This window comes from Gracilinanus agilis, chromosome 6, assembly GCF_016433145.1.
Source record: "Gracilinanus agilis isolate LMUSP501 chromosome 6, AgileGrace, whole genome shotgun sequence".
NCBI lineage: Eukaryota > Metazoa > Chordata > Mammalia > Didelphimorphia > Didelphidae > Gracilinanus > Gracilinanus agilis.
Genome location: NC_058135.1, coordinates 42,737,228 through 42,764,099, shown reverse-complemented (window position 1 = coordinate 42,764,099; position 26,872 = coordinate 42,737,228). Strand labels below are relative to the sequence as shown.

General features: G+C 35.1%; 1 protein-coding gene across 1 annotated transcript in view; it reads left to right on the top strand.

Moving 5' to 3' along the window:
• The window catches only part of KLHL8 (kelch like family member 8), a 51,111-nt gene that overhangs the window by 13,926 nt on the left and 10,313 nt on the right, over positions 1-26,872 (top strand). Inside the window, exons 3-8 of the mRNA XM_044680273.1 lie at positions 8,932-9,480; positions 12,344-12,530; positions 13,703-13,846; positions 14,900-15,011; positions 22,487-22,655; positions 23,079-23,238. Of these exons, the coding sequence (XP_044536208.1) occupies positions 8,932-9,480; positions 12,344-12,530; positions 13,703-13,846; positions 14,900-15,011; positions 22,487-22,655; positions 23,079-23,238 (1,321 nt within the window). The remainder of the gene's footprint in view (positions 1-8,931; positions 9,481-12,343; positions 12,531-13,702; positions 13,847-14,899; positions 15,012-22,486; positions 22,656-23,078; positions 23,239-26,872) is intronic.

Sequence of the window (26,872 nt, the reverse complement as noted above, 5' to 3'; positions counted from 1 at the left end):
TTTTCATCTGAAAGATTATAAATGTGAACTTTCAGCTGGTCAACCTGTCTGCTTCTATTTAAAATCTCAAGCTATATTAACAAATGCTTATAACTCTTACTATGTACCAGTCCCTGTACTAAGTACTGGAGGTACAAAGTGAGGCAAAAACTCTCTGCCTTCAAGGAGCCTCCCATTTAACCTTGGGAGGGAAACATGCAAACAGCTGTGTACATATCAGATGCATACAGAGTAAATTAGAGGCAATCTCAACTTGGAAGATACTGGGAAAGTTTTTACAGAAGGTGAGATTTTACTTGAAATTTGAATGACGCCAGAGGCATGAAAGAGAATAGACAGCATTCCAAACTTAGGGGTAGCCAATAAAAATGTACAGTCAGGAGATGATGGCATGTCCTACACGCAGAACAGTCACTTAGGTGCAGAGTATGTGGAATAAAGTGTAAGAATCTAGAAAGGTAGGCAGGATCAGTTGAAAGAGACCTTTAAATCCAAGCAGGATTTTGTATTTCGATTCTGTAATAGAGATCTATTGGAATCTTGATGAGGGACTGTGAGAAAAGGAACAAGATCTGTACTGTACTTTAGATCTAAAGTGGAAAATTTCTTCCTTGCTCTTTAATTTCCATTAATCACTATTGAAAGTTTATGCTGAAGAAAAGTAATGTTGTTTTTCATTTTTTAAGATTAGTTTTTAAAAACTTTGTAGTTTTTAAACTATGTTCTTTCCAAACATTTTTTAATATTAATTTTTACATTTTTAAATTCGAAGTTTTCTCCTTCCCTTTCTTCTACCCCACCATCGAAAAGGCAAGCAATTTTATATGTTATAACATGTGCAAACATGCAAAACATATTTACATATTATTCGTGTTGTGAAAGAAAACGGAGACTAAAAAAAAAAACCCAAGAAAAATAAAGCATTGCTGGTGGAGTTGTGAACTGATCTAAGCATTCTGGAGAGCAATTTGGAACAATGTCCAAAGACTTTAAAACTGTGCATTCTCTTTGAATCCAGTATTATCACTAGTAGATCTGTATCCCAAAGAGATTTTAAAAGGGGAATAGAATCTGTTTGTGCAGCTCTTTGGTGACAAAGAATTGGAAACAGAGGATTTCCATCAGTTGAGGAATGACTGAACAAGTTGTGGTATGTGATTGTGATGGAATACTGTTGTGCTATAAGAAATGATAAGAAGGATCATTTAAGGAAAACCTAGAAAGACCTCAACACAAAATGAAGTGAGCAGAACCAGGAGAACATTGTACATAGTAAGAGCAATGTAAGTAAGAGCAAAGATCAAGCAACGTGTTGAATATTTGTGAATGACTTAACTATTCGTAGCAATATAATTGTCCTCAAGGACTCATGATGAAAAACACCATCTGCCTCCAGAGAAAGAACTGATGGAGTTTGAATATAGACCGAGACATTCACTTTATTAATTTCCTTTTGGTTGTCCTAGTTCTCTTTCACAAAATGACTGATATGGAAGGTTTTACATCATTACATGTGTAAATCTGTATCAGGTTGCTTGCCATCTCAGTTGGGGATGGGGAGTGAGAATTTGACTCAAACTTAAAAAAACCCCAAAGATTAAAAGAATTGTTTTTTATGTAATTGAGGGAAAAAATAAAATATTAATTTTTTTCTTTATTAAATTTTAATTTTAATATCAGATTTCCACATAAGTTTTCCAAAGTCACGATTGATATTGTCTCCCTCCCTTCTTCCTTTCCCACTTCTGGAGCTGACAAGCAATTCAGTCTGGTTTATACATGTATTATCACACAAAATGAAAAAGTATGCTTTGTTCCACATTCAGATTCCACCAATTCTTTTTCTATAAGGATGGCATTTTTCATCATGTGTCCTTCAGGATTGTCTTGAATCATTTATTGCTGGACAGTAGGTAAAATTATTGCTGGACAGTAGGCAAGTCATTCATAATCAATCCTTGTCCAATATTGCTGTTACTATGCATATGTTCTCCTGGTTCTGCTCACTTCAGTTTGCATCAATTCATGTAAATCTTTCTAGATTTTTTTCTGAAATCATCCTGCTTGTCATTTTTTATAGTACTCCATTACAATCATAAACTATAATTTATTCAGACATTCCTTAATTGATGGACATCCCCTCAATTTCCTCTTTTTCTTTTTCTTTTCTTTTTTTTTTTTTTGGTGGGGAGAATGGAGATACAGATGTAGTAGAATTGTACAGTTTTATAGTTTTTTCTTCATAGTTCCAAATTGTTCTCCAGAATGGTTGGACCAATTCACAACTCTACCAACAATGCATTAGTTTCTCAATTTTCTCCCATCCCCTCTACTATATTTGATTTTCCTTTTCTGACATGTTAGCCAATCTGATAAGTATGAGGTGGTACCTCAGAGGTGTTTTAATTTGCTTTTCTCTAATCAATAGTTTTTGGAGCATTTTCTTATGACTAGAGAGCTTTGATTTCTTCATCTGAAAACTGCCTGTTTCTATCCTTTGACCATTTATCATTTGGGGAATGACATATACTTATAAATTTGACTCGGGTCTCTATATGTTTGAGAAATGAGGCCTTTATCAGAGAAACTTGCCATTAAAATGTGTTCACAATTATAATTGTGTATTTCCCCCCATCCTATTTTTCCCCAATTTATCCTCCTCTTCTTTCACTTTGTCCCTCCTCAAAATTGTTCACTTCTGACCATCAGATCTCACCTTCTCTTATCTACTTCCTCCCTTACTTCCCTGTAGGATAAAATAGGTTTCTGTACCCAGCCAAATGTGTGTGTTATTATCCCTCTTTGAACTCTTTCCTATGAGAGTATTAAGCATTGTCCACTACCATCTTACTGTAATTCCAGGGTAGAAGCTCTTCCTTGCACACCTCTTTTTTGTGAGATAATTTACCCCATCCTCCCTCTTCCTTTCTCCTCCTCCCAGTGCATCCCTCTTTCTGGCCCCCTATTTTATTCTTTTAAATATCATCCCATCATAGTCAACTCATACTCTCTGGCCTTCTAGGAATTACAAGTATCATACTCCTGTGTAGGAACACAGTTTAACTTTATGATTTCTCTTTCCTGTTTAATTTTTTGTGCTTCTCTTGAGTCTCATAAGGAATACTTTACAAGTATTCTATTTCATTCTATTTCCTTTTTTTTTTTCCTCTGAAGGATTATTTCAATTTTCCTAGGTACAGGTGATTCTTGATTATGATCCTAGCTTCTTTGCTTCCTGGAATATAGCCTCTCTAATCTTTTAATGTAGAAGCTGCTAAATCCTGTGTTATTCTGACAGTGGCTTCATGATATCTGAATGGTTTTTTTTCTGGCTTCTTGAAATATTTTCTGCTTGACCTGGAAGTTCTGGAATTTTGGCATCTCTTTTAGCAAGCTTTTGTAATTTCCTCTCCACTGGGCAATTCTATTCTTTATGAAGTTCTTCTCCCTAATGGGTTTTTATGCCTCTTTTACCATTCGACCTATTTTGTTTTTTAAAAATGTTATTTAGTATTTTTTTTTGTTTTCTCCACCAAGGTGTTGAGTCTCACTCTTATTTCTTTTCCCAATTTTTCTGCTATCTCTCTTATTTGATTTTTTTTTAAACCCTTAACCTTCCGTCTTGGAGTCAATACTGTGTATTGGCTCCAAGGCAGAAGAGTGGTAAGGGTAGGCAATGGGGGTCAAGTGACTTGCCCAAGGTCACTCTTATTTGATTTTTAAAATATTTTTTGAGCTCTTCCAGGAATTCTTTTATGACTGAGACCAATTCACATTTTTCTTTGGAAGGGGGGCTTTTGATTTTGTCTTCTTCTGAGATTATGGTTGATCTTTCCTGTCATCTTAGTAACTTTCTATAGTCAGGTTATTTTTTGTTGTTTGCTCATTTCACTATAGTATTTCTTGTCTTTTAACTTTATATTAAAGTTGGGCTGGGTTGCTAGGGTAGAGTGGGGATTGTCCCAAGCTTCAGGGTGTTTGTGTTGCTGTTTTCAGAGTTCATTCTGGAGGTCTGTAAGTTTTCAGTTTTTCCTAGGTGATATGATCTAAGGAGAGGTATGGTCACACCTCCCCCAAGCCTGTGCTCTGGTCTCTGAGTAATCTCAAGAACTCTTATTCTCTCCCCCCCCCCCCCAGATTTGTAACTAGGGTCCCCATTCTCTTGCTGCCACATACTCTAGTGTGCCGGTACTCCTTCTTACCCTGGGACTGTGACTCACAACTGCATGTGGGCAGTGCCACAGAATTTTACGCTCAGTGTCCTTAAAAGGTTTCTAATCTCCTGCTGACCAGTGGTCAGGCTCCACCCTCACCCTGGGGAAATCAGACCTTTTTGGCCTACCTTCTAAATTGTCTTTTCCTTCTGGAGAGGTAAGACATTTTTCATCATGGAGAATTTGGAATTGTGGAGTTATTGTGTAGATCAGAATTATTAAGTCTTTTGTCTTTACAGTATTGCTGTCAGTTGTTCTGGTTCTACTCACTTCACTTTATATCAGTTTGTGTAAGTCTTTCCAGAGATTTTCAAACCATTTCCTTCATTTCTCATAGTATTCCATCACATTCACATATCATAACATGGTCAATGTTGCCCTACCTGGTGAATATCCCCTCAATTTCCAGTTCCTTACTGTCATAAGAACTGCTATAAATATTGCTTTTAATGTAGATCTTTTTCCTTTTTCTTTGGTGTCTTTGGAGTAGAGGCCTAGTAACAGTGTTCTTGGATCAAAGGTTTTATGAATAGTGTAATAGTTTGGGAGCATAGCTTGTTACTCTCAGGTGATGGAATTCCATTCAGTCTCTTTTTCCTTCTTTTAAAATGTAAATAATGATAATGCTAACATTTCTATCACAGGTTAAGATTTGCAAAAGATTTTATCAATATTCATTTTGTTTTCATAACAATTCCATTAGGCAATGTAACTCTATCTTACAGATAAGGAAACTGAAGCTTCGAGATAAAGTAAGCTGAGTAGAGAAGCAGAGTTAGTAAGCATCTGAGGTGGGACTTAATTCCAAGTCTGATTTTCACTCAGTCCTTGAATGTACTAATGCATATGTCTTTTGAAAACTATACTACATTCATTTTTAACAGCGGGAATGTTTAGAAGTCATAATTTTATTAAATTTCCATTTTTTCCATGTAGGATTGCAGAATAAGTTATTAATGTAGGCTACCTTCCTTTGCATTTTATTCTTTTGTTTCATTTTGAATATTTGATGAATAATCCTAAGTGGTTATGGTTCCTTTATAAAAGATAGCTCTTTCTGGCCACTTGCAGTATTATTTCTTTGAGACTTAGACCTTGAAACATATTTCTAGGTGTGTTAGATAGGTGGTGGTACTTGAGTTTCTTTGATGACCTATGGCTTCTGAGTTTTCACCTTGCAATTTGATTCCAATACTACTTATCAAGTTTTTTTTTTACTGTTTTTTTTTTTTTTAATTATTTTAAACCCTTAACTTCTGTGTATTGACTTATAGGTGGAAGAGTGGTAAGGGTAGGCAATGGGGGTCAAGTGACTTGCCCAGGGACACACAGCTGGGAAGTGTCTGAGGCCGGATTTGAACCTAGGACCTCCCGTCTCTAGGCTTGGCTCTCAATCCACTGAGCTACCCAGCTGCCCCCTACTTATCAAGTTTTTGATTTTGATTCTTTAAAATATGTCATTCAGGTTTTTTGTTTTCAAATTGTCTTTCTATATGCAGTTTTCCCGGTCTGGCTATTTTTTTGTTTTATTTTTTGATAGCTTATATTTCAAAATATTTACTATTCTCTTACTTAGTTCTAAGAGTAAACCTGTCATTATTATAATTATATTACAATTATTATTTTAGTTTTAAATCATGAAGTTCTCATTTCACTTGTGGGGCAGCTAGATGGCACAAATGAATACTCTGGAGTCAGGAAGATCTAAGATCAAATTTGGCCTAAAACACTTAGCCAGCTATGTGACCCTGTGCACAAGTTACTTAACCATGTTTATCTCAGTTTCCTCATCTTTCAGTTGAGCTAGAGAAGGAAATTGCAAACTGCTCCAGGATCTTTGCCAAGACCAAATGATCTAAACAACAATAAATTCACTTTATCTTTTTTTAAAAAAAAACCTTATCTTCTATATTGGAATCAGTGCTGTGTATTGGTTCCAAGGCAGATGAGCTGTAAGGTTAAGTGACTTGCCCAGTGCCACAAGCCAGGAAGTTCCTGAGGCTAGATTTGAACACAAGATCTCCCCTCTCTGGTCTTGGCTCTCAATCCACTGAGCCTGATTCTGCAGTTGCCAAAACCGAAGCCCTCAGGGCCTAAGGCCTGGATTAAAGGAGAGAAATGGTTAGCAATCAGAACACTCAGGCCTGAAGCCAATATGAAATTTAGCTGATAGCTAAAAGGAGATCTATATAGTGGGTCAACTGGGATTCTACAGTAGCCACAGAATGGTTTCAGCACATAATATTTAATTGTGGAGGTCAATAGTTTAAGCCTTTTTTTTCCCTAAGGAATTTCCTTAAAATATTTTTATCACAGTTGCTGATTTTTTTTTTTTGGCTTAATTTGGTTTCTTTACTGTTTTTATTATAGATATATGTAGACATTCACTTTAAAACATTCATCATAGATCTGATTTTTTTCCACATCAACAGATGACAATATGTCTTTAATTTAGTACAGGGTTACCTATGCACTAAGCTTTATTAGAGTTGCCTGAGGCTCTCTACTTCATTGACTTGCCCACGTTCATGTGAGGACGAGCACACGTCAGAGGCAAAATTTGAATTCAGGCATTCCAGACTTCAAGGCTGGTACTGGAGCCATGGAAGTAATGCTGCCTCTTTCTAAATGCTAAGGACATTGTAAGTTAAAAGTATCTAAAGACTAATGTCAAAAAATTCTTAAGCAAAATGATTAATGCTAATAAACTAATCTTCTCTCTAAAAGTATACTTCCCTAGTGGATTCATTTCAATCTTTGAACAGGTTTGGAGATGTAGAGAAGCGTAGTAGATCAAGGGATGAAGATTTTTCCTTTCCTTTGATAAGTATTTCTCCTTATTGCTTATTCCAGGACAACATTTTTGAGGGGATACGTGAGCTTTTATGTTTGCCCTCATGATATGCCCAGAATACGATATGCTCTGGTACTTCAAAATACCTTCATGTTCCATACTTAGGAATCATTTTTCTCAAGCCCCTTCATTTTACAGATTCTTCTCTGAAACGGAGGTCTTTAGAAGGGAAGTGACTTGACTAAAATTACATAGGTCATGGAAGAGCTGTAATTAGGATCTGACCTCTGATTCGCAATAGTTATATCCATTCTGTATTCAATTATATCACATATATATTCCATTTTATATTCCATTATGGATTCCATTATATCACAGTTCCCTTAGGAAGCAATATGATATCACACACATAATCTTATATTTGTTTATGTAATTATGTAATATAGTGAATGATATTAGGCTCCCACTTGTTTTTATTCTTTCACAATGAGCAGTAATTTTAGGTCTACTTTCTAAACATTGCACAAGCAGTACCCTTGACCTCATAACCTTTCTGGGCCTCAGTTTACACTTATGGAACAAAGGAGCTGAATTGGATTACTCTGTAAGGTCCCTTCCAGCTCTAACATCCTATAATTCTAGTTTTTCCAGTTATGGCAGGATCTATTTATGAGATTATTATATACCCTTTAGTGCAAAGATTCCACTGCTAGCCAAATATACAAGACAAGTCAGATAGAAAGGTCTCTCATATGCCAGAATTCATAGGAGCACTTTTTGTGGTGATAAAAAATTCCCCTAAGAAAAACAAACACCAGGAAAAATAAAATAATCTGCCCATCAACTGGGAAATGACCAAATTCTAGCACATAAATGTATTGAAATATTTTATAAAACAATGAATGCAATTTTTCTTCAAACTTCAAATTCTTTAATAATCCCTCATTTAATTATGTCATTTTAAAAATTACATGATAGTTATAAATCACAAGGAGAAAGAAATAGATAACTTTATAAATGAATATATTTGGGGACTACATAGCAGCCTAACCAGAAGAAGAAAAAAATTCACACAATTTTGGGTTTTTTATATGTAAATTAAAAAGTAAAATTTATTCTCTAAATGGGAACTTAGCTTTTTTTACTGTGTTTTATTAACAATTTGGAAATGTAGATTTATCATTTAAGATAAAAAAATTGCTTGATTTCTTGCTACCAAGATTTTGAACTTTGAAAGTATTCTGCTCTGATCAGCTACATTCTAAATTAAAAAATCAACTGGCTAAACTTGTTTGGGGTGAGAATTGGTCTACAGTTGGTTTAGTTTTAAAGTAAGGGACCATATACCATGATCCCTCACCTATCACAGGAGTTATGTTCTAGAGATCCCCATGGTAGGTGAAGGACCTGCAAAATAATGGCATTATATTTATTTTGTTATTTATATTTTTTTAAAGGCTTTATAAACCCTTCGCACTCTCCTATAAACCTTTTCCATATTCTTATTAATGTTTCCCACAGTCTTATACACACTGAGCCAATCAGCACCCAGGATACAGAACACAGCGCTGTGGTTAGTTGCCTTTAATTTCTTTAGCCAATAGTGTGCTGTGTACAATCTCACATTGGCAAAATTGTGCAAGCAGTAGTGGCAAACTGCATTTCCATTGTGTATAGTACAGTATTCATCCGCAAAGTCCCATTATATAGTGAAAAAACTCTGATACAGAATTATATATATATATATATGTATACATATATATATATATATATATTTAAAAACCCTCAATACAGTGAAGCCACAATAAGTGAACCATGATATAGTGAGGGATGACTGTAATTTACTCTTTAAAAAAATACCCAAAATTCATCATTTGTTCCAGACTAACGCTATTTTAAAAAATTTTTCCTTTTTTCCAATAGGTTGGTTCAAAGCTAATTTCCTGCCATAAGCTGGTACTGGCTTGTGTTATTCCTTACTTCAGAGCTATGTTTCTTTCTGAAATGGCTGAATCCAACCAGTCACTCATCGAGATCAGAGATTTTGATGGTGATGCAATAGAAGACTTGGTGAAGTTTGTTTATTCTTCCCGGCTCACTTTGACAGTTGACAATGTCCAGCCTCTCTTGTATGCAGCCTGTATTCTACAGGTAGAGCTGGTGGCTAGAGCTTGTTGTGAATATATGAAGCTACATTTTCACCCTTCCAATTGCTTGGCAGTTCGAGCTTTTGCAGAGAGTCACAACCGCATTGACTTAATGGACATGGCAGACCGATATGCCTGTGAACATTTTGCTGAAGTAGTGGAGTGTGAAGATTTCGTGAGTGTCTCACCCCAACATCTTTATAAGCTTTTGTCCTCCAGTGATCTAAACATTGAGAATGAAAAGCAGGTCTACCGTGCCGCCATCAAATGGCTTCTTGCCAATCCTCAGCATCATGCGATGTGGTTGGATGAAATACTTTCTCAGGTAGGATAAAATGGAAATATGTGATTATATTGAAGGAAGAAGTAGGAACATTATGAAAGTATAGCTGTGTATTTACTCTAGTGGGGGAAAATATGTTATGAGAGGAAATATTAATAGTCACTGATAGAGAGTAATGCTTTAAAAGGTTTTGACTAGCAGTATTTAGTGTACTGCTAAATGTTACAACAAATTGGATCTCTGTCCACGTCATCTGTGGCTATTACTAATTAATATACACTTGTAAATGGAGGTCTGTTCTTGTAAGCCTAGGACTAGAAATCTAGCCATTAATTTTTAAAAATCTAAATGTAATGGCTCTTCTACTTTTTTAGCTTTTAATATGAAAAAAAAAGCCTATTGTTTTGAATGAAAACCTAGAGGTCTAGAAGATTGAATCTACACAGAAATGAATGCAATTAAAAGAATTAATACATAAAAACCATTTAAAATAACAAAACACAAATCTTTTCTGAGTAAATAGATCTATAGCATAGTTAGAATGATTTCAATTTCTAAATCTTTGTGAATTGCTTTGCTCAACAAAAAATTCTGGTTGATCCTAGTAAGATAAGAAATTCTACTTTACAGCATGTTTTTAAAGTGGTGTTAAAGCACCACTCATCACACCTAAGCATTTGAGCTCTTAGTAGAAGCATTTAGCTAGCATACTAATGATAATTCTTTTCTAGGATACCATTTCTCTCGTACAAGATGACATTTTTCAAAGGGCTTTTAAATGCCAGTGGAAGGAGATGTATAGTCTTTATGAACTTTTGAAAGATATATTTAGTTTGTAGATGGGCAGACAAAAATTTTTGTTACTATTTATTTTTTTAAACTGTGAACTAATTTTAAAACATTCAAGTAAAACGTATTCTATGAATTAGTAATTTTAGAAGGAAAGGTATGTAGTTAAACCCCCAATGCTTAAAACATTTTCTGGATCTCTTATTTTGGAATTGTCATTGTCACTGGACAACCTGCTCAAGAAAAGTAGTTTCTTTTTTGGTCACTGTTGTTTGCATTAAGCATGGCATCCCCTAGTCCAGTCTTCTATCTTATTCTTATATTTAAAACCTGAGTCCAAATTTGGCCACAATCACTTAATCGGTCACTTAACCTCTGTTTGCCTCAGATACTTCAAACTGAAAAATAACAGCACCTGCCTCGAAGGATTATTGTGAGGTTCAGGCCAGATAATATCTTTAAAGTGCTTAAGGCACAGTGCCTCTGTGTAATGTAATATGTAGTATTATATAAGTATTTAACCCTCCCCTTTCCCCTTTTATTCATTAATGTCTTTTTGCTATTTCTCAAAAACAATTCTGTCTTAAAAAGAAAAAGATTTGCCACAACTAAGAATATTTACAAGGATATGCATAGGTGATAAAATTAATCCACATCTGGAAAACATTCCAGAGGTGTTTTGAGCAAATGGTAGGAATAAGTATATAGCCTTCAGTATGGCAACTTTGAATGGAAATATTCTTTGTTATAATTCCCGTTTTGTTGATTTAAAAACTAGTTTTGTTGTTTCATGTTCACATTAATAGCAATAAATCTATCAGTAAGCTTTTATTAGCTGCCTGCTGTATGTTATTTAGCAGTCTTTTAAGTACCCATATGCTAGGCACTAGGATATCAAGACAAAATGAGATATAATTCCTGCTTTCAAAGAAATAGGAGGAGAAAACTTATGAAGATACATAAATATAGATGTGTGTGTGTTTTTCAGTAGCACTGTATAAATATATATATATATCTAATTTATGCAAGGCAGCCAGGGAGGAGAGAATTAGCATTTGAAGTGAGATCAGGAAAAATTTGTGCCAAAGGAGGCAGGAGATACAAATAGAAAAGTGAGATTGTCCCTGTTTGAGAGATGTTTACCTTCTACTCATTTAAACTTTTACCTGAACAAACAAACAAAAACTACCAATAAAGCACAGCAGTTAATCAGGTGGTCTTTGGGAAGTGGCAGTACCACCTATTCCATATGTCTTTGCTACTTAATTGGCTACCACTCAGCCTCTGCAATCCTCTTCATACACTGGTGCATGCCTGTGACTTTCCCTTATTTATGTGCATCTCTTCAGGTGAAAAAAGTGACTTCTATCCTCTCTTCCATAGCACTTTTTAAAAAAGCATCTTCACTTTTATCTTATATCTACCTATCTATCTGTCTGTCTGTCTATCTATCAATCAAACTTATCTCCACCTATTCCCACCCACTCCAGCTGACAAGCCCCTCAAGGGTAGAGACCATGTCTTAATTATCTTTGAGTATTAACTTTTGGCTTATAGAACAGTATAGGTACTCAATAAATGTTTACTAAGTTAAGATAAATTTGCAGAAGGAAAAAGCAAGATTTAAATTTTCAATTGGTCTAACAACTTTAAATTCAGGTTTTAAGAAGGGATATAAACTCTATCAGACAACTTGACTCAAGGAGACCCAACCTTAGGCATAAAAAATAAGTGATACAGTTTCCATCTACCACAAATGGAAAGGCATATATTTATAGTTCACTCTGTACTAAACATAGAGTTACAAATAGAGATTGCTCTCAAGGAGCTCCCATTCTAATTGGATGAGATAATGCCTAAAGAGAGGGTTCTGTTTCATAATAAATGGAAAGGCCAGGTGATACTGGGTTCAGGCAGGAGCAGAGAGCAAGGCCTCAAAGATTTCAGGGAATAATGGCAGCAGGCTAGATAGTTCCAGGGTCTGAGTGGAGTGGGGAAGGGAGGTAGGTTCAGTATTGCGATTAATGGTGGTACTCTGAGGTAGAAGCAACTATCCAATTAGGATTTGACATCAGTTTGACAACTTAATACCTACAACTATTCACAATTCCATCAGGTTCGACTACCATTGTTGCCCATTGATTTTCTTATGGGTGTTGTGGCAAAAGAAGAAATTGTCAAGCAAAATCTAAAATGTAGGGATTTACTCGATGAAGCAAGAAATTACCACCTTCACTTGAGCAGCAGGGCAGTGCCTGACTTTGAGTACTCCATTCGAACCACTCCAAGGAAGCAGACTGCTGGTAATTGAATTTCCCTTTACATCAACAAATGCTGATGGAAGGGCTGTGATTGCCATTGATGTACTTCGGGGCTGGTAGTGTTAAATTTTCTGCAAAATGATTTGGAACAAATTTTCCTAATCCAAGCACCACTAAGTATGTCTAAATATTTATATAAATATTCACCGTATCATCCTCCTTCTCTATACAAGGCTTAGATTGAATTTTCCTGAGAATTCTTCTATCAGTTGAACAAAAAGTTAGAATGTGGAGCTTGAGACATAAAGGCAGCAGGTGTTCTAAAGAGGAGTAGACAGAATTGGGAGAGCTCCCATCCCCCCTCGAGTTTAGGGAGTCTCAGGGGATCTGGATCTGTGTCCTAGATGTTCAATTTACCAGTTGTGTGATCTAGGAAACTCACATCATATCTTTGTGTTTCTGTTTCAACATTCATAAAGTTTGAGGGGGTTGGGTTAGATGAGTTCCACAGATCTTTCAAACTTTAAATCTGTCATTTCTATGGGTAAAGTTTAGATCACTGCAAATCTAGTCTTCTAGATTATAAAAAAATATTAAAAGCTTTACTTACATTAGGTATCACTTAAAATGGGAATTTAAAAACAAACTAATGGAATGACCATTTTGAAAATGTTTCAGTTAAACATAATTTATAAAAAATATTGGTAAAGAAAATATAAAATCAGTAGTCTTCTATAAATAGCCATCATTCCTCTCAAAGTATTATTTTTTTAAAACTCTCCCGTTTGAAATTAGGATGGATAAGAACTGTCAATTGCCTCCAAAAATTGCATACTATCACTTTTGCTAAGTAGTAAAGGATATTTTTTTTAGTGTAGGTTCTTTTGAATGAAAGTTACTGCCTGATAAGATGATCCAAATAGCTAAAAATACTGACTTCCCTCTGAGGAAATAATACTTTGCTGATAAAATCCTTAGTTTTATTCTTGTAATTAGATGTCTAAATGGAAGTGGTAACTCAGGCCCAGAATAATCTGATTGTTTTTTCATTTGCTTTACAAATTTGACTATACTCAATGCATTCTGAAAATTCTTTTTTTCTCATAATTTTCTGGAAGCTTCATTCTATCAGACGTAGATTTTTTTAACTTCTCTTTCCTTACTTGTTTCTATCTTATTTGGCAATTCTATGACTAAACTATCTCCTCTTTCAGGTGTGCTTTTCTGTGTAGGTGGTCGAGGTGGATCAGGTGACCCATTTCGAAGTATTGAATGCTATTCAATAAACAAAAATAGTTGGTTCTTTGGACCTGAAATGAACAGTCGGAGGCGACATGTGGGCGTAATATCAGTTGGAGGTTGGTAACATTGCTTAAATCAGAATTTTCCATTATTATATCCTACCTTGATATATAAAATGACAGCTATATACATGTATATAGGTATACAACATATGTTTTATGTGTGCACATATATGTATACCCATATGAATATGCATATATGTAATTCCTAGATGTTTCTCAGTAAATATTTCTAACTGGTAGCTTCATCAGTATGAAAAATTATTGTGCTTTGAGCTACCAGGTGCTCTGTGTATATTCAGTAAAGTTAGTTATTAGAGCCATAGTACAGAGATGTATTTTAGACTAAAAATGAGGCCAATTCTTAAGTTAAAAATTAAATTAAAATACTTCTGGTTTATTTATAGATCCTAGAAAACATTAAATATAAATACACATCAGACTTGAGTAGTGAATGTGTCTTTTTCTGTATTCTATCAAAGATTAAGAGGAGGGTTTTTTCTGGTTGCTAACAATTTTCTTCAGAATTGCCTATTCTTCCGAATTGTAACAAAAGGAGAAATTATAGGTCATTTTTTGATATTTTTCTGTAAATCAACATGGTCTATTCATTTCACAGTCAGTCAGCTAGACTTTATTAAGCACCTACTATGTGCAAGGCACTGTGGTAAGTGCTAGGCATACAAAGAAAGGCAAAAATAGGTCCCTGCTCTCAAGTGTGATAGTGAAGACATGCAAATCTAGTCTGACAAGCTATGTACAGGGTACACCGGGAGTAATCTCAGAAGAAAGGTACTGAGGCTGAGGAAAGCTGGAAAAGCTTCTTTTAGATTAGATTTTAGCTGATCTTTGATGAAAATCAAGAACTGGAAAGATAAGGAAAGAGATTACCAGGTAGGGAGGACAGCAAGTGAAAATGCTCCAAGTTTTAATAGAATAATATTGCATTAGTACTTAACAATCTAATATCACTGATAAAATTAGGCTATCAGTTGTTAAAAATATTTGTATCACTGTTTTGGGTAACTTTTTGGTGTTAAGAATGTTAAATAAAAACTCATTTGTTAAATTAATTCATTAACACAAAGAAATCTATTTCTGTCTTAATAGGAAAAGTCTATGCAGTTGGTGGACATGATGGAAATGAACATTTGGGCAGCATGGAGATGTTTGATCCTCTTGCTAATAAGTGGATTATGAAAGCATCGATGAACACAAAGAGGTAGGTTCGTGTGAATTTCTTGGTCTACAAGGTTTTAAAAAATTATAACATTATATCTACTTCATATTATTTAAAAGGAAAAAATATTTTTGTTCCCTTCTATTTTTTTTTGTTTTTTTTTTTTGTTTTTTTTAAACCCTTAACTTCTGTGTATTGACTTATAGGTGGAAGGGAGTGGTAAGGGTAGGCAATGGGGGTCAAGTGACTTGCCCAGGGTCACACAGCTGGGAAGTGTCTGAGGCCGGATTTGAACGTAGGACCTCCCGTCTCTAGGCCTGGCTCTCAATACACTGAGCTACCCAGCTGCCCCCTGTTCCCTTCTATTTTAAGAAATATGCAAGTCCTTATTAAATACATTCTTTCAACATTTATTGAACATCTGATATTACACTACTTTTGTTGGAAAGCAGACAAAAAGAATATTAACCATTGTTCCTATGCTTTGTAGGTAAACCAAAGTAGTACTTGGTCATATCCTCTTAAGAACCAGAAAAGGAATAAAATTCCAGAGTCCTATAGTGATTATTTCTTATCTTTTTAAGATAAAAGTTTTAAAATGTATGTAGAGTTGTTCTCCTTTGCAACATCCATCTTCATTATGAAACATTATCAGTATCTCCATCGTTAAAGGTACCTTGATGAATCCAAGGAACGATGTTTAAGTCAAAGACCAAAGTCTTTTGGAAAAGCAATTATCTAAAGATATGCCTTTAGATCATCAATATTAACTGTATGTATATTTATGTGCACATTTCTCACTAGATAAGTAGTTAGGATGGTATCCAGTATAACTATCTTATACTAAAATTTTATTAATTATTCTTATACTAACACTTTAAAATTGTTATTGTTTTCTTCCTTATTTTGAGACATTTCTCAAATCTTTCCACATAACAGCATCCATTGAAAAATAACTGTACTGCCCACAGAATTTTTTAGGTACTTTTTTAAACTTCCATGTCCTTTGCTTTCTTCAAAGCCTTACTCAGGGTCCCTCTCTTCTAAGATGAAAATGATTTCTTCCTCCACATCCTTTGGGACATGACTTTTTCATGTGGACATTCCTTCTATTTTTCATACTCTCCCTTGTGTCATAGTTATTTGTAGGTATATCTCCTCCACATCACACCTCCCCCCCACCAGAAAAAAAAAAAAGAGATTGTCAGTTCTTTGAGATAGACCAAAGCCACGCCATAGTTTACTCTCATCTCTTTTGTTATTAGAGCTCATAACATCTAATAATATTGAATTAAATTGTTTGTGGGATGGTGTACCTCTGAAATTGGCTTTTAGTCAGTTGAATCCTTAACTCGTATGCATCTTCTTCAGTTCCCAGAAATCTTTATGGTCATTGCATTGATCACAGGTCTTAAATCACATTGATCTTAGGTCTTTGGGTCATTAAACATTTATTAAGCATCTGCTATGTACCAGGCACTATGCTAAGTGCTGGAGATACAAAGGCAAAGATAGTTCCTGCCCTAAAGTACATCATAGTCTAATGGGGGAGATAAACAAATGAAAAAGTACAAACAAGCTATATTCAAAATAAATAGAAAATAATTTATAGAAGAAAGACAAAGTTCTTTTTTTCAAAGTATTAAGGGGTTTTTGAAGAAGATATAAAAAAGCCTTTTAGAAAATATTTTGCCCAATAATCTGCCAACAAAACCAAAAAACTAAAAAAGAAATTAAATACAAAATATCCAAATCAACAGAACAAGAAACAGAATTAAAACTAATTCAACCTCATATAAAGAAATGAAATGAGCTCCTAAAAGAACTACAGGCCCAAATAGATTCATAAGTGAACCTCCACTAAACCCTTAAAAAACAATGAATTCCAACATTACACAAATTACTTACCCAAAGAAGGTGTTCTACCACACTCCCATCAATATTCATGGAGAGAGAAAACAGAGAAAAACCAGAACAAGAGAGTTTAAAGGAAAAGAAAGTTAAGAATTTATGATTGGGGTAGGAGGGAGTAAAAACAAATTATATTGCTCTTTTTCTCTTATTATCCTCTTCTAAAGAGGAAAATGCAAAGTTGAAGAAAAATAAGAGAATAGGTTGAAGAGAAATACACAATTAGAGATCATAACTGTGAATAAGATGAACTTACCCATTAAAATAGAAAGAGGCCCCAGTTGTGTGACCCTGGGCAAGTCACTTAACCCCCATTGCCTAGCCCACTCTTCTGCCTTGGAGCCAATACACTATTGACTCCAAGATGAAAAGTAAGGGTTAAAAAAAAAAATAGAAAGAGGTCAGCAGAATGGATTCTCATCCAACAATAGGGTTTTTGTTTGTTTTTTTTTAACAAGAAACAATCTTAGATACGGCAATAGTAAAACTAGATTTAATTTAAAGAGATAATGTTGAATGGTACCATAGACAATAAATTAAAATCATTTATTAATACGTGTACCAAATGGTATAGAATCAAAACCCTTAAAGGAAAAGTTACAGGGAGAAATAGTAAAACTATAATAATGAGGATAACTTATTCGTAAAAAATTGTTGAATCAGGGGGCACTCAGTGGCTTGAGAAACCAGGTCTAGAGACAAGAGGTGTTGGATTCAAATCTTGCCTCAGACACTTCCTATCTGGGTGACCCTGGGCAAGACATTTAACTACCACTACCTTGCCCTTACCACTCTTCTGCCTTAGAACCAATACATAGTATTGAATCTGAGGCGGAAGGTAAGGGTTAAAAAAAAATTAGTGAATCAAATAACAAATGTTAGAAACAATAGATACTTTATTATTAAAGAGTAAGCACAACAATGAGAAAACATATCTAAATTTGTAGAATTCAACCAAAGTAGTCCTTGGAGGGAATTATAAACTCAAACAATTAATCAACAAAAGAGAGAAAAACATTCCAGATCAGTGTTGTTTGGTTTTGTTTTGGCAAAGACCAAAACAATAAAAGGCAAAACTAACTAGAAAACTGACAAATTTTTTTTAAAAAAAGCATTAAAATAGAAAATCTAATAAAGAGGAGATTACCAACACTCCAAGATAAAAAAAATCCAAACAAAAGAAAACCTTCTAAACTGGTGAAAAGTAAAATAGAGAAGCTAATTTTATATTTGTGAAAGGAAGATGAAAACCAATTACTAATAAACAAAAAGAAATAAGAGAATTAGTAATGGGCCCACAGGTACAAAAATATTTATAGCCATTCTTATTATAATAACATAAAACTCTAGAAACTCAAATGATTTGGGGAAAACTGAACAAATGATGATTTATTAATGTAATAGACTAATATTGACAAAGCTATACCAGAAATGGCAAAGAAGTTTAAGAGAAACCTTGGAAAACAAGTGAAATAGATGGATCTAGGCTGACTATTCATCAATAGCCACATTGTAAAGACAAATATTTTGAAAGATTGATTAATGCCAAAACCAGCCACAATTTCAGAGGACCAATGAAGGTATTTGTTTTGCTTGCCTACAAATATTTCTTACAAGGGTTTTGGTTTTCTTCTTTTTTTCTTTCCTTTCAAGGAATGAAGTACATTAAAGCAGAGAAAATAAGTTAACTTAAAAAATATTATAAAAATTTTAAGCCCCAATATTTTGTCTTTTGTATTTTTTATATTCATAAAGATACTTTATTTAACCAATAACATGTAATAACAGATTTCCACATAAGTTTTCTGAAGTTATATGATCCAAATTATCTCCCTTCTTCCCTTCCCCTCCCCTTCCTGGAGTTTGCAAGCAATTTGAATTGGGTTATACAAGACCTAGATATCTGCACTCCAAACACTTTTACTTGATCAATATGCAGTCAATAAATGTGTATTTAATTGAATGGCTTTAAAAATGTACCTCTGATTCAGGCAAAATTGGAGGTCATTAAACACACTTTGCAGTTTCTTAAGTTTATAAGTTGTCTGTATACTGCATGCCATAGACTGCCAAACAGGCATTTTTCATTCACTGGGTTTTTTTTTTTTAAATTTCTTAAAACTCAAAGAAAAGTATTTATATGTAAGTGTACACATACACATACACACACTTTCTCTCTCTTCCGTCAATTTACAGCTGTTATAGGGAAATCATAGGGAAAGCAGGCAGTACCAAAGCAGAGGCAGGGAGATTCCAGAACCCTGGAGAGACAGTGACTCTGGAGGGACAGTTGGTTGGACTTTCTCTTTGGAGGGAGACAGTGTGTGTGGACTTCTGCAAGCAGTTTTCCTTCTGGGAAGTGGTTGAGAATGGTTTCTAAACTCATCAGGTAGACTGTGTGAGTTAAACCATTACTCCCCTTCTTGTTGGATTTACATCTGTTCCGGTTTGGTTGCTCTGTGTGTTCCTGTTACTTCTGTGGTTTCTATTGGGACTCTTGCTAATCTCTAGAGGACAGCTGTCTGCGAGACATCCCCCCTTTTGACCCGGTGGACCTGTTTATCTTTTAGCCTTCCCTTACTCTAATAACTGGCAAGGGAGCTAGGGGAGTGGGAATTTGGTTAGGGAGGTATTACAGGCAGCTGGGATCTTTAGGTAGAGATTTAGTGTAGATACCATCTATTTGAGACTCCTGGATTTGGGTGGGAGGAATTAGTTTCTATATCTAGCTAGCTTGTCCCAATCCCTACCTGTCCTTGTTTAAATAAAACCCTGAGTTACATCAGTGTGGTCACTTGTCAGTTTCTCTCTGAAAGTCTTCCCAAGCCTGAGGACTTCTGATAACTGGCCCTAAGAATTATACCACCAGAGTACCAAGTAATTCACTGTCAACCTATTTATGTTTTATTTCACAGCCAGCAGGCTTCCTTATTCCACAGGATAGTATTGCATATTTTCTGGGTGATAAATATAATAGGCAATTGTTGTTTTTCTCAAGTGTTCAAGAATTAGACACAAAATCCCTGTATTATTTGGGTCCCACAGGTAGCAAAGCATTGCCCTAAGTTGGTAAATGTCAATATAGTTATTCTTCAATAGGGAATAAAATCGAGGTAAATGAAATATATTACAGCATAGTGCCTTGAATAGATATTTCATGAAATCTTTTTGATTGATCTCATGTTATTCTTTTATGACAAATTAGAGATTAATTTAAATAAATCAGTATATACATGAAGTCATTGACAAAGGTTTTGAGCTGTGGTTGTAATCCCTGGTCATCTTCAAACCATGCTGTCCATTCTCCAGCCATCAGCCCTGAAAAATGGACTCAGTCCCTTGGAAACCACCCTGATGGGTAAATTAGTGTTTTGTCTTATTTGCTTGGATCCTGGCTTCCAGTTAACTTCTTTTTTTTTTTATATATTTTAAACATTTATTAATATTCATTTTTAACATGGTTACATGATTCATGCTCCTACTTTCCCCTTAACCCCCCTCAATCCCCCCAATGATCGATGCACATTTCCACTGGTTGTAACATGTGTCATTGATCAAGACCTACTTCCATATTGTTGATTGTTGCATTGGTGTGGTAGTTTCAAGTCTACACCCCCAATCATATCCTCCTCAGCCCATGCATTCAAGCAGTTGTTTTTCTTATATGTTTCCTCTCCTGCAGTCCTTCCTCTGAATGTGGGTAGCATCTTTACCATAAATCCCTCAGAGCTGTCCTGTGTCATTGCAGTGCTGCTGGCACAGAAGTCCATTACATTCTATTTTACCACAGTATATCAGTCTCTGTGTACAATGTTCTTCTGGCTCTGCTCCTTTTGCTCTGCATCAGTTCCTGGAGGTCTTTCCAGTTCATATGGAATTCCTCCAGTTTATTATTCCTTTTAGCACAATAGTATTCCATCACCCGCATATACCACAATTTGTTCAGCCATTCCCCAATTGAAGGACATACCCTCGTTTTCCAGTTTTTTGCCACCACAAAAAGCACAGCTATAAATATTTTCGTACAAGTCTGTTTATGATCTCTTTGGGGTACAAACCCAACAATGGTATGGCTGGATCAAAGGGCAGGCATTCTTTTATAGCCCTTTAAGCATAGTTCCAAATTACCATCCAGAATGGTTGGATCAATTCACAACTCCACCAGCAATGCATTAATGTCCCAATTTTGCCACATCCCCTCCAGCATTCATTACTCTCCCCTTCTTTCATTTTAGCCAGTCTGCTAGGTGTGAGGTGATACCTCAGAGTTGTTTTGATTTGCATTTCTCTAATTATTAGAGATTTAGAACACTTTCTCATGTGCTTATTGATACTTTTGATTTCTTTACCTGAAAATTGCCTATTCATGTCTCTTGCCCATTTATCAATTGGGGAATGGTTTGATTTTTTATACAATTGATTTAACTCCTTGTATATTTGAGTAATTAGACCCCTGTCAGAGTTTTTTCCAGTTTACTTCTTAATTATCTTTAAAGTAATTCACCATTTCCCTCCTTCCCCTTCCAAATCTCTTTTATGTATTGTCTTCATTAGAATGTAAGCTCCTTGATGGCAGAGTCTACCTCATTTGCTTGTATTTATATCCCCAGCACTTCTACACAGTGTCTAGTACATAGTAAGTGCTTAACAAATGTTCTCTACCTATTCATCTCATAATATGCTCTCTAATGCTTTTGAGAGTCAGAAATTAAAAGCTTTTTTTCCCCTTTTAACCTCTATTATTAGAAGTCAACTCCAGGAAGCTAGGAATTGCATTGGATAGAATACTAGGCCTGAAAGTCAAGAAGACCTGAATTCAAATCCAGCTTTAGACACTTAATAGCTCTGTGACCTTGGGCAGGTCACTTAAATTTTCTTCACCTTAGTTTCCTCAACTGTAGAATGAGGATAATAACAGTATTTAACCTTTGCAGAATTCTTGGGAAATCCATGAGGTAATATCTGGTTTTTATTTTTTGTTTTTGTTTTAAGCCTTTACCTTCTATCTTAGTATTAATTCTAAAACAAAAAAATGGCAAAGGTTGGACAATTGGGGTTAAACAATTTGCTCAGGTCACACAACTAGAAAGTGTCTGGAGTCAGATTTGAACCCAGGGCCTCCAAACTCTAGGCCTAGTACTTTCTATCCACCTAACTATCTAGGTGCCCATCTATTTCCCTACCTACATAGTTCCCCTGAGATGAGGCAATATTTGTAAAGAGCTTACTTAACACAGCGGCTGGCAGATAGATAGTAGGTGCTATTTAAATGGTTCTTACCCTTATCTTACTTTGCCCTAGATGGTCATCATTTATAGGAGTAAATGGTCATTGGAAGTAATGATCTTAGTAAAACTCTTACATAAAAATTGTTTAATGTTGGAATGACCATCTATCTCGTAGCATTAGTGAGTTTATAAATGATAGTGAAGATGATAATATTAATAAAGGAATATTAATATTGGATAAATATTAATAATGGGATAGTATTGATGGAATAGATAGATATTTTAAATTAGCACATTGACCAATTATTTAAAAACTGTTTTCTACTTTTCTTCCTGAAAATACCCATGTGCTAATGATATGTTCTGTTGCCTTTGTAGGCGAGGAATTGCCTTGGCCTCTCTAGGAGGTCCAATTTATGCGATAGGAGGGTTAGATGACAATACATGCTTCAATAATGTGGAGAGATATGACATTGAATCTGATCAGTGGAGTGGAGTGGCCCCAATGAATACTCCCCGAGGAGGGGTTGGTTCAGTAGCTCTAATAGTAAGTTATCTTTCAATTTTTCTATTGACCTGTTATCATTGTGCCCGATTGAATAGTAATTTATCTCATGCTTACAAGCACTGAAATGAAATTTGGCCTTTAAAACATTTACAATTAAATATGTTGTTATGTTAGTAGCAGTGGACTTCTCATTACGATGGTTGACTTGGATAATCCTTTAGATCCAAAAGCTTGATAACGTTCTCCCAGGTTAAAAGCGTTTTGCACATTGTCCTGTTGGTCCTTTGGAATTCTTCAGTTTTTCCAAATCAATCAGATAAAATCAATGTTTGTGTGCTTATATATTGAATGCCATGCCTTCTCTTTATAACACCATATTGTAAAATAATTACTTAAGGTATATCATTGGCAATATGTAGAATCAATTCAAAAGCTAGCCTTAATTTCTATTTTTAAATTTAGAACTATGTTTATGCTGTGGGAGGCAATGATGGGCTGGCCTCTTTGTCTAGTGTGGAGAGATATGACCCTCATTTGGATAAATGGATAGAAGTTAAAGAGATGGGTCAGCGGAGAGCAGGCAATGGTGTTAGTGAACTTCATGGCTGCTTATATGTTGTAGGTAAGTAGTGAATCTCCTTTTCCTAATTAACATTTTAATTTCACATAGTGTAAGAGTCATGATGATATTTCAAAACAATTATCAGTATATATTATTGGTATATATTATTGTTAAGCTAGCTAGGGAGGAGCTAAGTGTTGGTTCAAATATTTTTTTCCCTTCAAGTTAGAGCTGTTTCTTCTATTTTCATATCTCCTCTAATATAAATTGTACTTTAAAGACAGTTATCTTAAAAATAAAATACTATTTTGAGTGGAATTGCTTTTTCTCTTCATAAAGATAGTAATCTCATGAATTCAATTTCCTTTTTCAAATAATATTCCAGAAATACAAAGATCTAGATTTCTGATAATCATTTCCAAAGAACTGTTGAAGGCCTTAAGGAAAATAGAACTTTAATATACATGATGTTTCTGAACCATTTCTTTACCCACTTCAAGCTTAACAGAAATATAGCAATGCTCTACTTGATTTGGTGGTTGTATATATAACTTGTAGCTTTAGATAAAATATTACTGACTTTTAGAATTAGCAAAAAAACCCTATAGCATGATGGGGGGGCGGGAATAAGTCATTCATTATAACTATCAGACCTTTCTACCTCCCAAATTAAAACTGCAGCAAGAAGAAAAGATGGGAAATAATTCCATGAAAAATAAAAAACTTTCAGAAAGTAGTGGCCTTGTGAAAGACTGGCCGATGACAATAGAAGCCTTCATGACAAGCATTGACTAGAGTGTCTATTAGCATTAGATTGAGTGGCAACCCAAGATGATTTCTTGCCCTCACCCCTTTAATGACAGAAGGGTAGGAAGAGAAGCATCCTCCTGCTCTGTCTCCTGGGAGGGGTGACCAGTTGTAACATGCAAAGGAGAAGCATCCTGTGCCACACAGCCAGGCTTCCATGCCAAGGGGTGGGAGGATGGTAAAAACCCAATTATAATTGCCCTCTGAAATTTCCTAGCTCTAGATAAGAGAAAACACTGAGGTAGATGTGAGGGAGGGAAAGCTGTGCCAGTGATTTCTGTTAAGCCCCTGCTGACATGGTGCCCACAATCACCAAAAACTGGAGAAGCAAAAATCGTGATTTGAAAGTCCATGGTAGGAGCAACAACCTAACCTGTCCCCATTCAAGTGAAGCTTTAAAAGTGCTCAAGGGAATAAAGGCTGCTGTATTGCTTTCTGGGTACAAAGCAGCCATGAGGAGGCCCAGATCCTCTTCTCATGCTGGGCTGGTGAACACTGGACAGGCAAGGCAAGAGAACCACCATCAGCTCCCTCAGCTTGAGATGTCCTCAGAGCCTGTCCTCTACTAGAACTATTTTTGTTAATAACTGTGGAATGACCTATAGGGTCTTAATTTTGTTATAAATTATCCAGGGACTGTCCTGAACCAAACCCACCCAGAAAACTTTCATACTCATAGGTAGTTTCACGTTATAAATCAATATGATTTTATCTCTGGAAACAACATTAAAGATGATACAGTGCATGCAGGCTGCCTTACCAATTGCACTCTTAAGGAACATGAGACCTTTCCAGCTGAAGCTTCTGTTCTCTCTTGTCTCTGTCTTGTTTGTCTCTGCTATTAGAATGTGAGCTTGAGAAGAGGGAAAGTATGTTGTTGGGTTTTTTGGTATCCTCAGCTCCTTAGCAGTTTTCTTGTTATTCATCCATTCATATCAGGGAAACTGATCTGGAAAGATTGAACAGATGGCAAGAAGGTAGCAGGGAAAGTATGGGGCTCAGCCAGCAGGGAAATTAGAAAGAGTCCCAGCACAGCCAAGAAATGTTATTAATTCTGTTGGGGAAATGATCTAAAAAAAACCCGTATTTTAAAAGAAAACAAAATATCCCATTCTACCAGAAAACTCCAGATTTAAATATGAAAGTAAAAAAAAAAAAAAGCATGCTACAGGTATAAGTAAATTCCAATAGAAGTTTTAAAAGAAGTTAAAATCTATGCTTTCAAAAATTATTTTAAAAATTTGATAAATAAGTCATGCTGCCAGATTTATTAAAAATTATACAAATATCGTTCTGATGACTAACCTAAAGGGCAAAGCAGAGAAAAAATTTATAGACCAGCATGAAAGAATATAGATTTATAATTCTAAAAAAGCAGGTATTATAGAAATAAAGCCTCTGTGACCAAGTGGAATTTATATTAGATTTCTAAGGGCGGTTCAACATTAGGGAAAAATGAGTATAGCTAATCATATAAACAAAATATGACTATATTAATGTCTAGACATAGGAGATGTCTGTCACAGAGCAACATGAAAGGCTTCTTTAATATGTTAATTGTCTAAAATAAAAGGCTAGAATTATTTGCAGTGAAAAAAATCACTTTTCAGTCCAAATGGATATCTCCTCCCCTGGTTCCTATTAGCATAGCTCTAGAAACATAGCTCTAGCACTATTTCATTGCCATTTCAAAGAAATTAAAAATGTAAGCATTGGCCCAAAAAGATGACAAAATTAACCCTATTTTCAAATAATATGAAGAAACTAATCAAGATAAATAATAAGTAGTAAAGTCATACGGTATTAAGTAGATCCATAAAAATAAGCATTTGTGTTCAATATTTTTTTTTAAAGAAAAAAGAAAATAATCGGGAGAGTCAATACTCAGGTTTGAGAAAAGTGACACTACTTAAATTTACTACAAGGTTAGTGCTAGAACAGATTACAAGGGTGATATTTTACAAATTAGACAAAATAGCAATACATTTGGAAAATCAAAAAATCTAGGATTTCAAGAGAAATAATTCCATTCCCTATTATTTTTTTAAATTATCACATGGGACACATAAGCGGCCCAGTAGATAAGAGCACCAGGCCTGAAGACAGGAGATTCTGGGTTCAAATCTAGCCTCAAATACTTCCTAGCTGTGTGACCCTGGGTAAGTCACATAATCCCCATTGCTTAGCCCTTAACACTCTTCTGCTTTGGCACTAAAATTTTAGTATTGATACTAAGACAGAAGATAAAGGCTTTTAAAAATAATAATAAAATGATCTTACCATATCATAAAGTATTAATATTCCACAACACTATTTGTACCAGTTAAAAAGATAAGTAAAACAAAGTGCAATACAAAATAGAATGCTGTGTTTGATAAACTCAAGAAATTAAGTGAAGGAGACTCCTGAACTGGTAAGAACAGCTTGGAAAACGAAAGCAATTTGGCAGAACCTGGGTTTGAGACTATGTGCCACCACAGGTCCCAAAAGACTATATGACTGCATTATAGAATGCCACTTCATTTCTGAAAATCAGAGACTTGAAGGCAGAACTTTTGACAAATGACTAGATGGAAAACTTGTAACTCAAAGGTAGAAGACCTCACAAAATATAAAGCAGAAAATTATAATTATAATTTCACTTACAAAATCAATACTGTTGGGCAAAGGGGGAAATAGTTGAGGTAGAAAGAAACTCACTGATGTCTAAGATCTATGAGGAGTTGTTATATACCAGTTAGCAGGCTTTTTGGCACCAGGCACAGTTTTTGGTGCTAGGGATTCAAAGAAATGAAACAGCCTGCCTGCTTCTTTCTTTCTTTCTTTTTAATTTTTTTCCCATGGTTACACAATTCATGTTTTTTCCCTCTCCCCCCCCCCCCCCCCC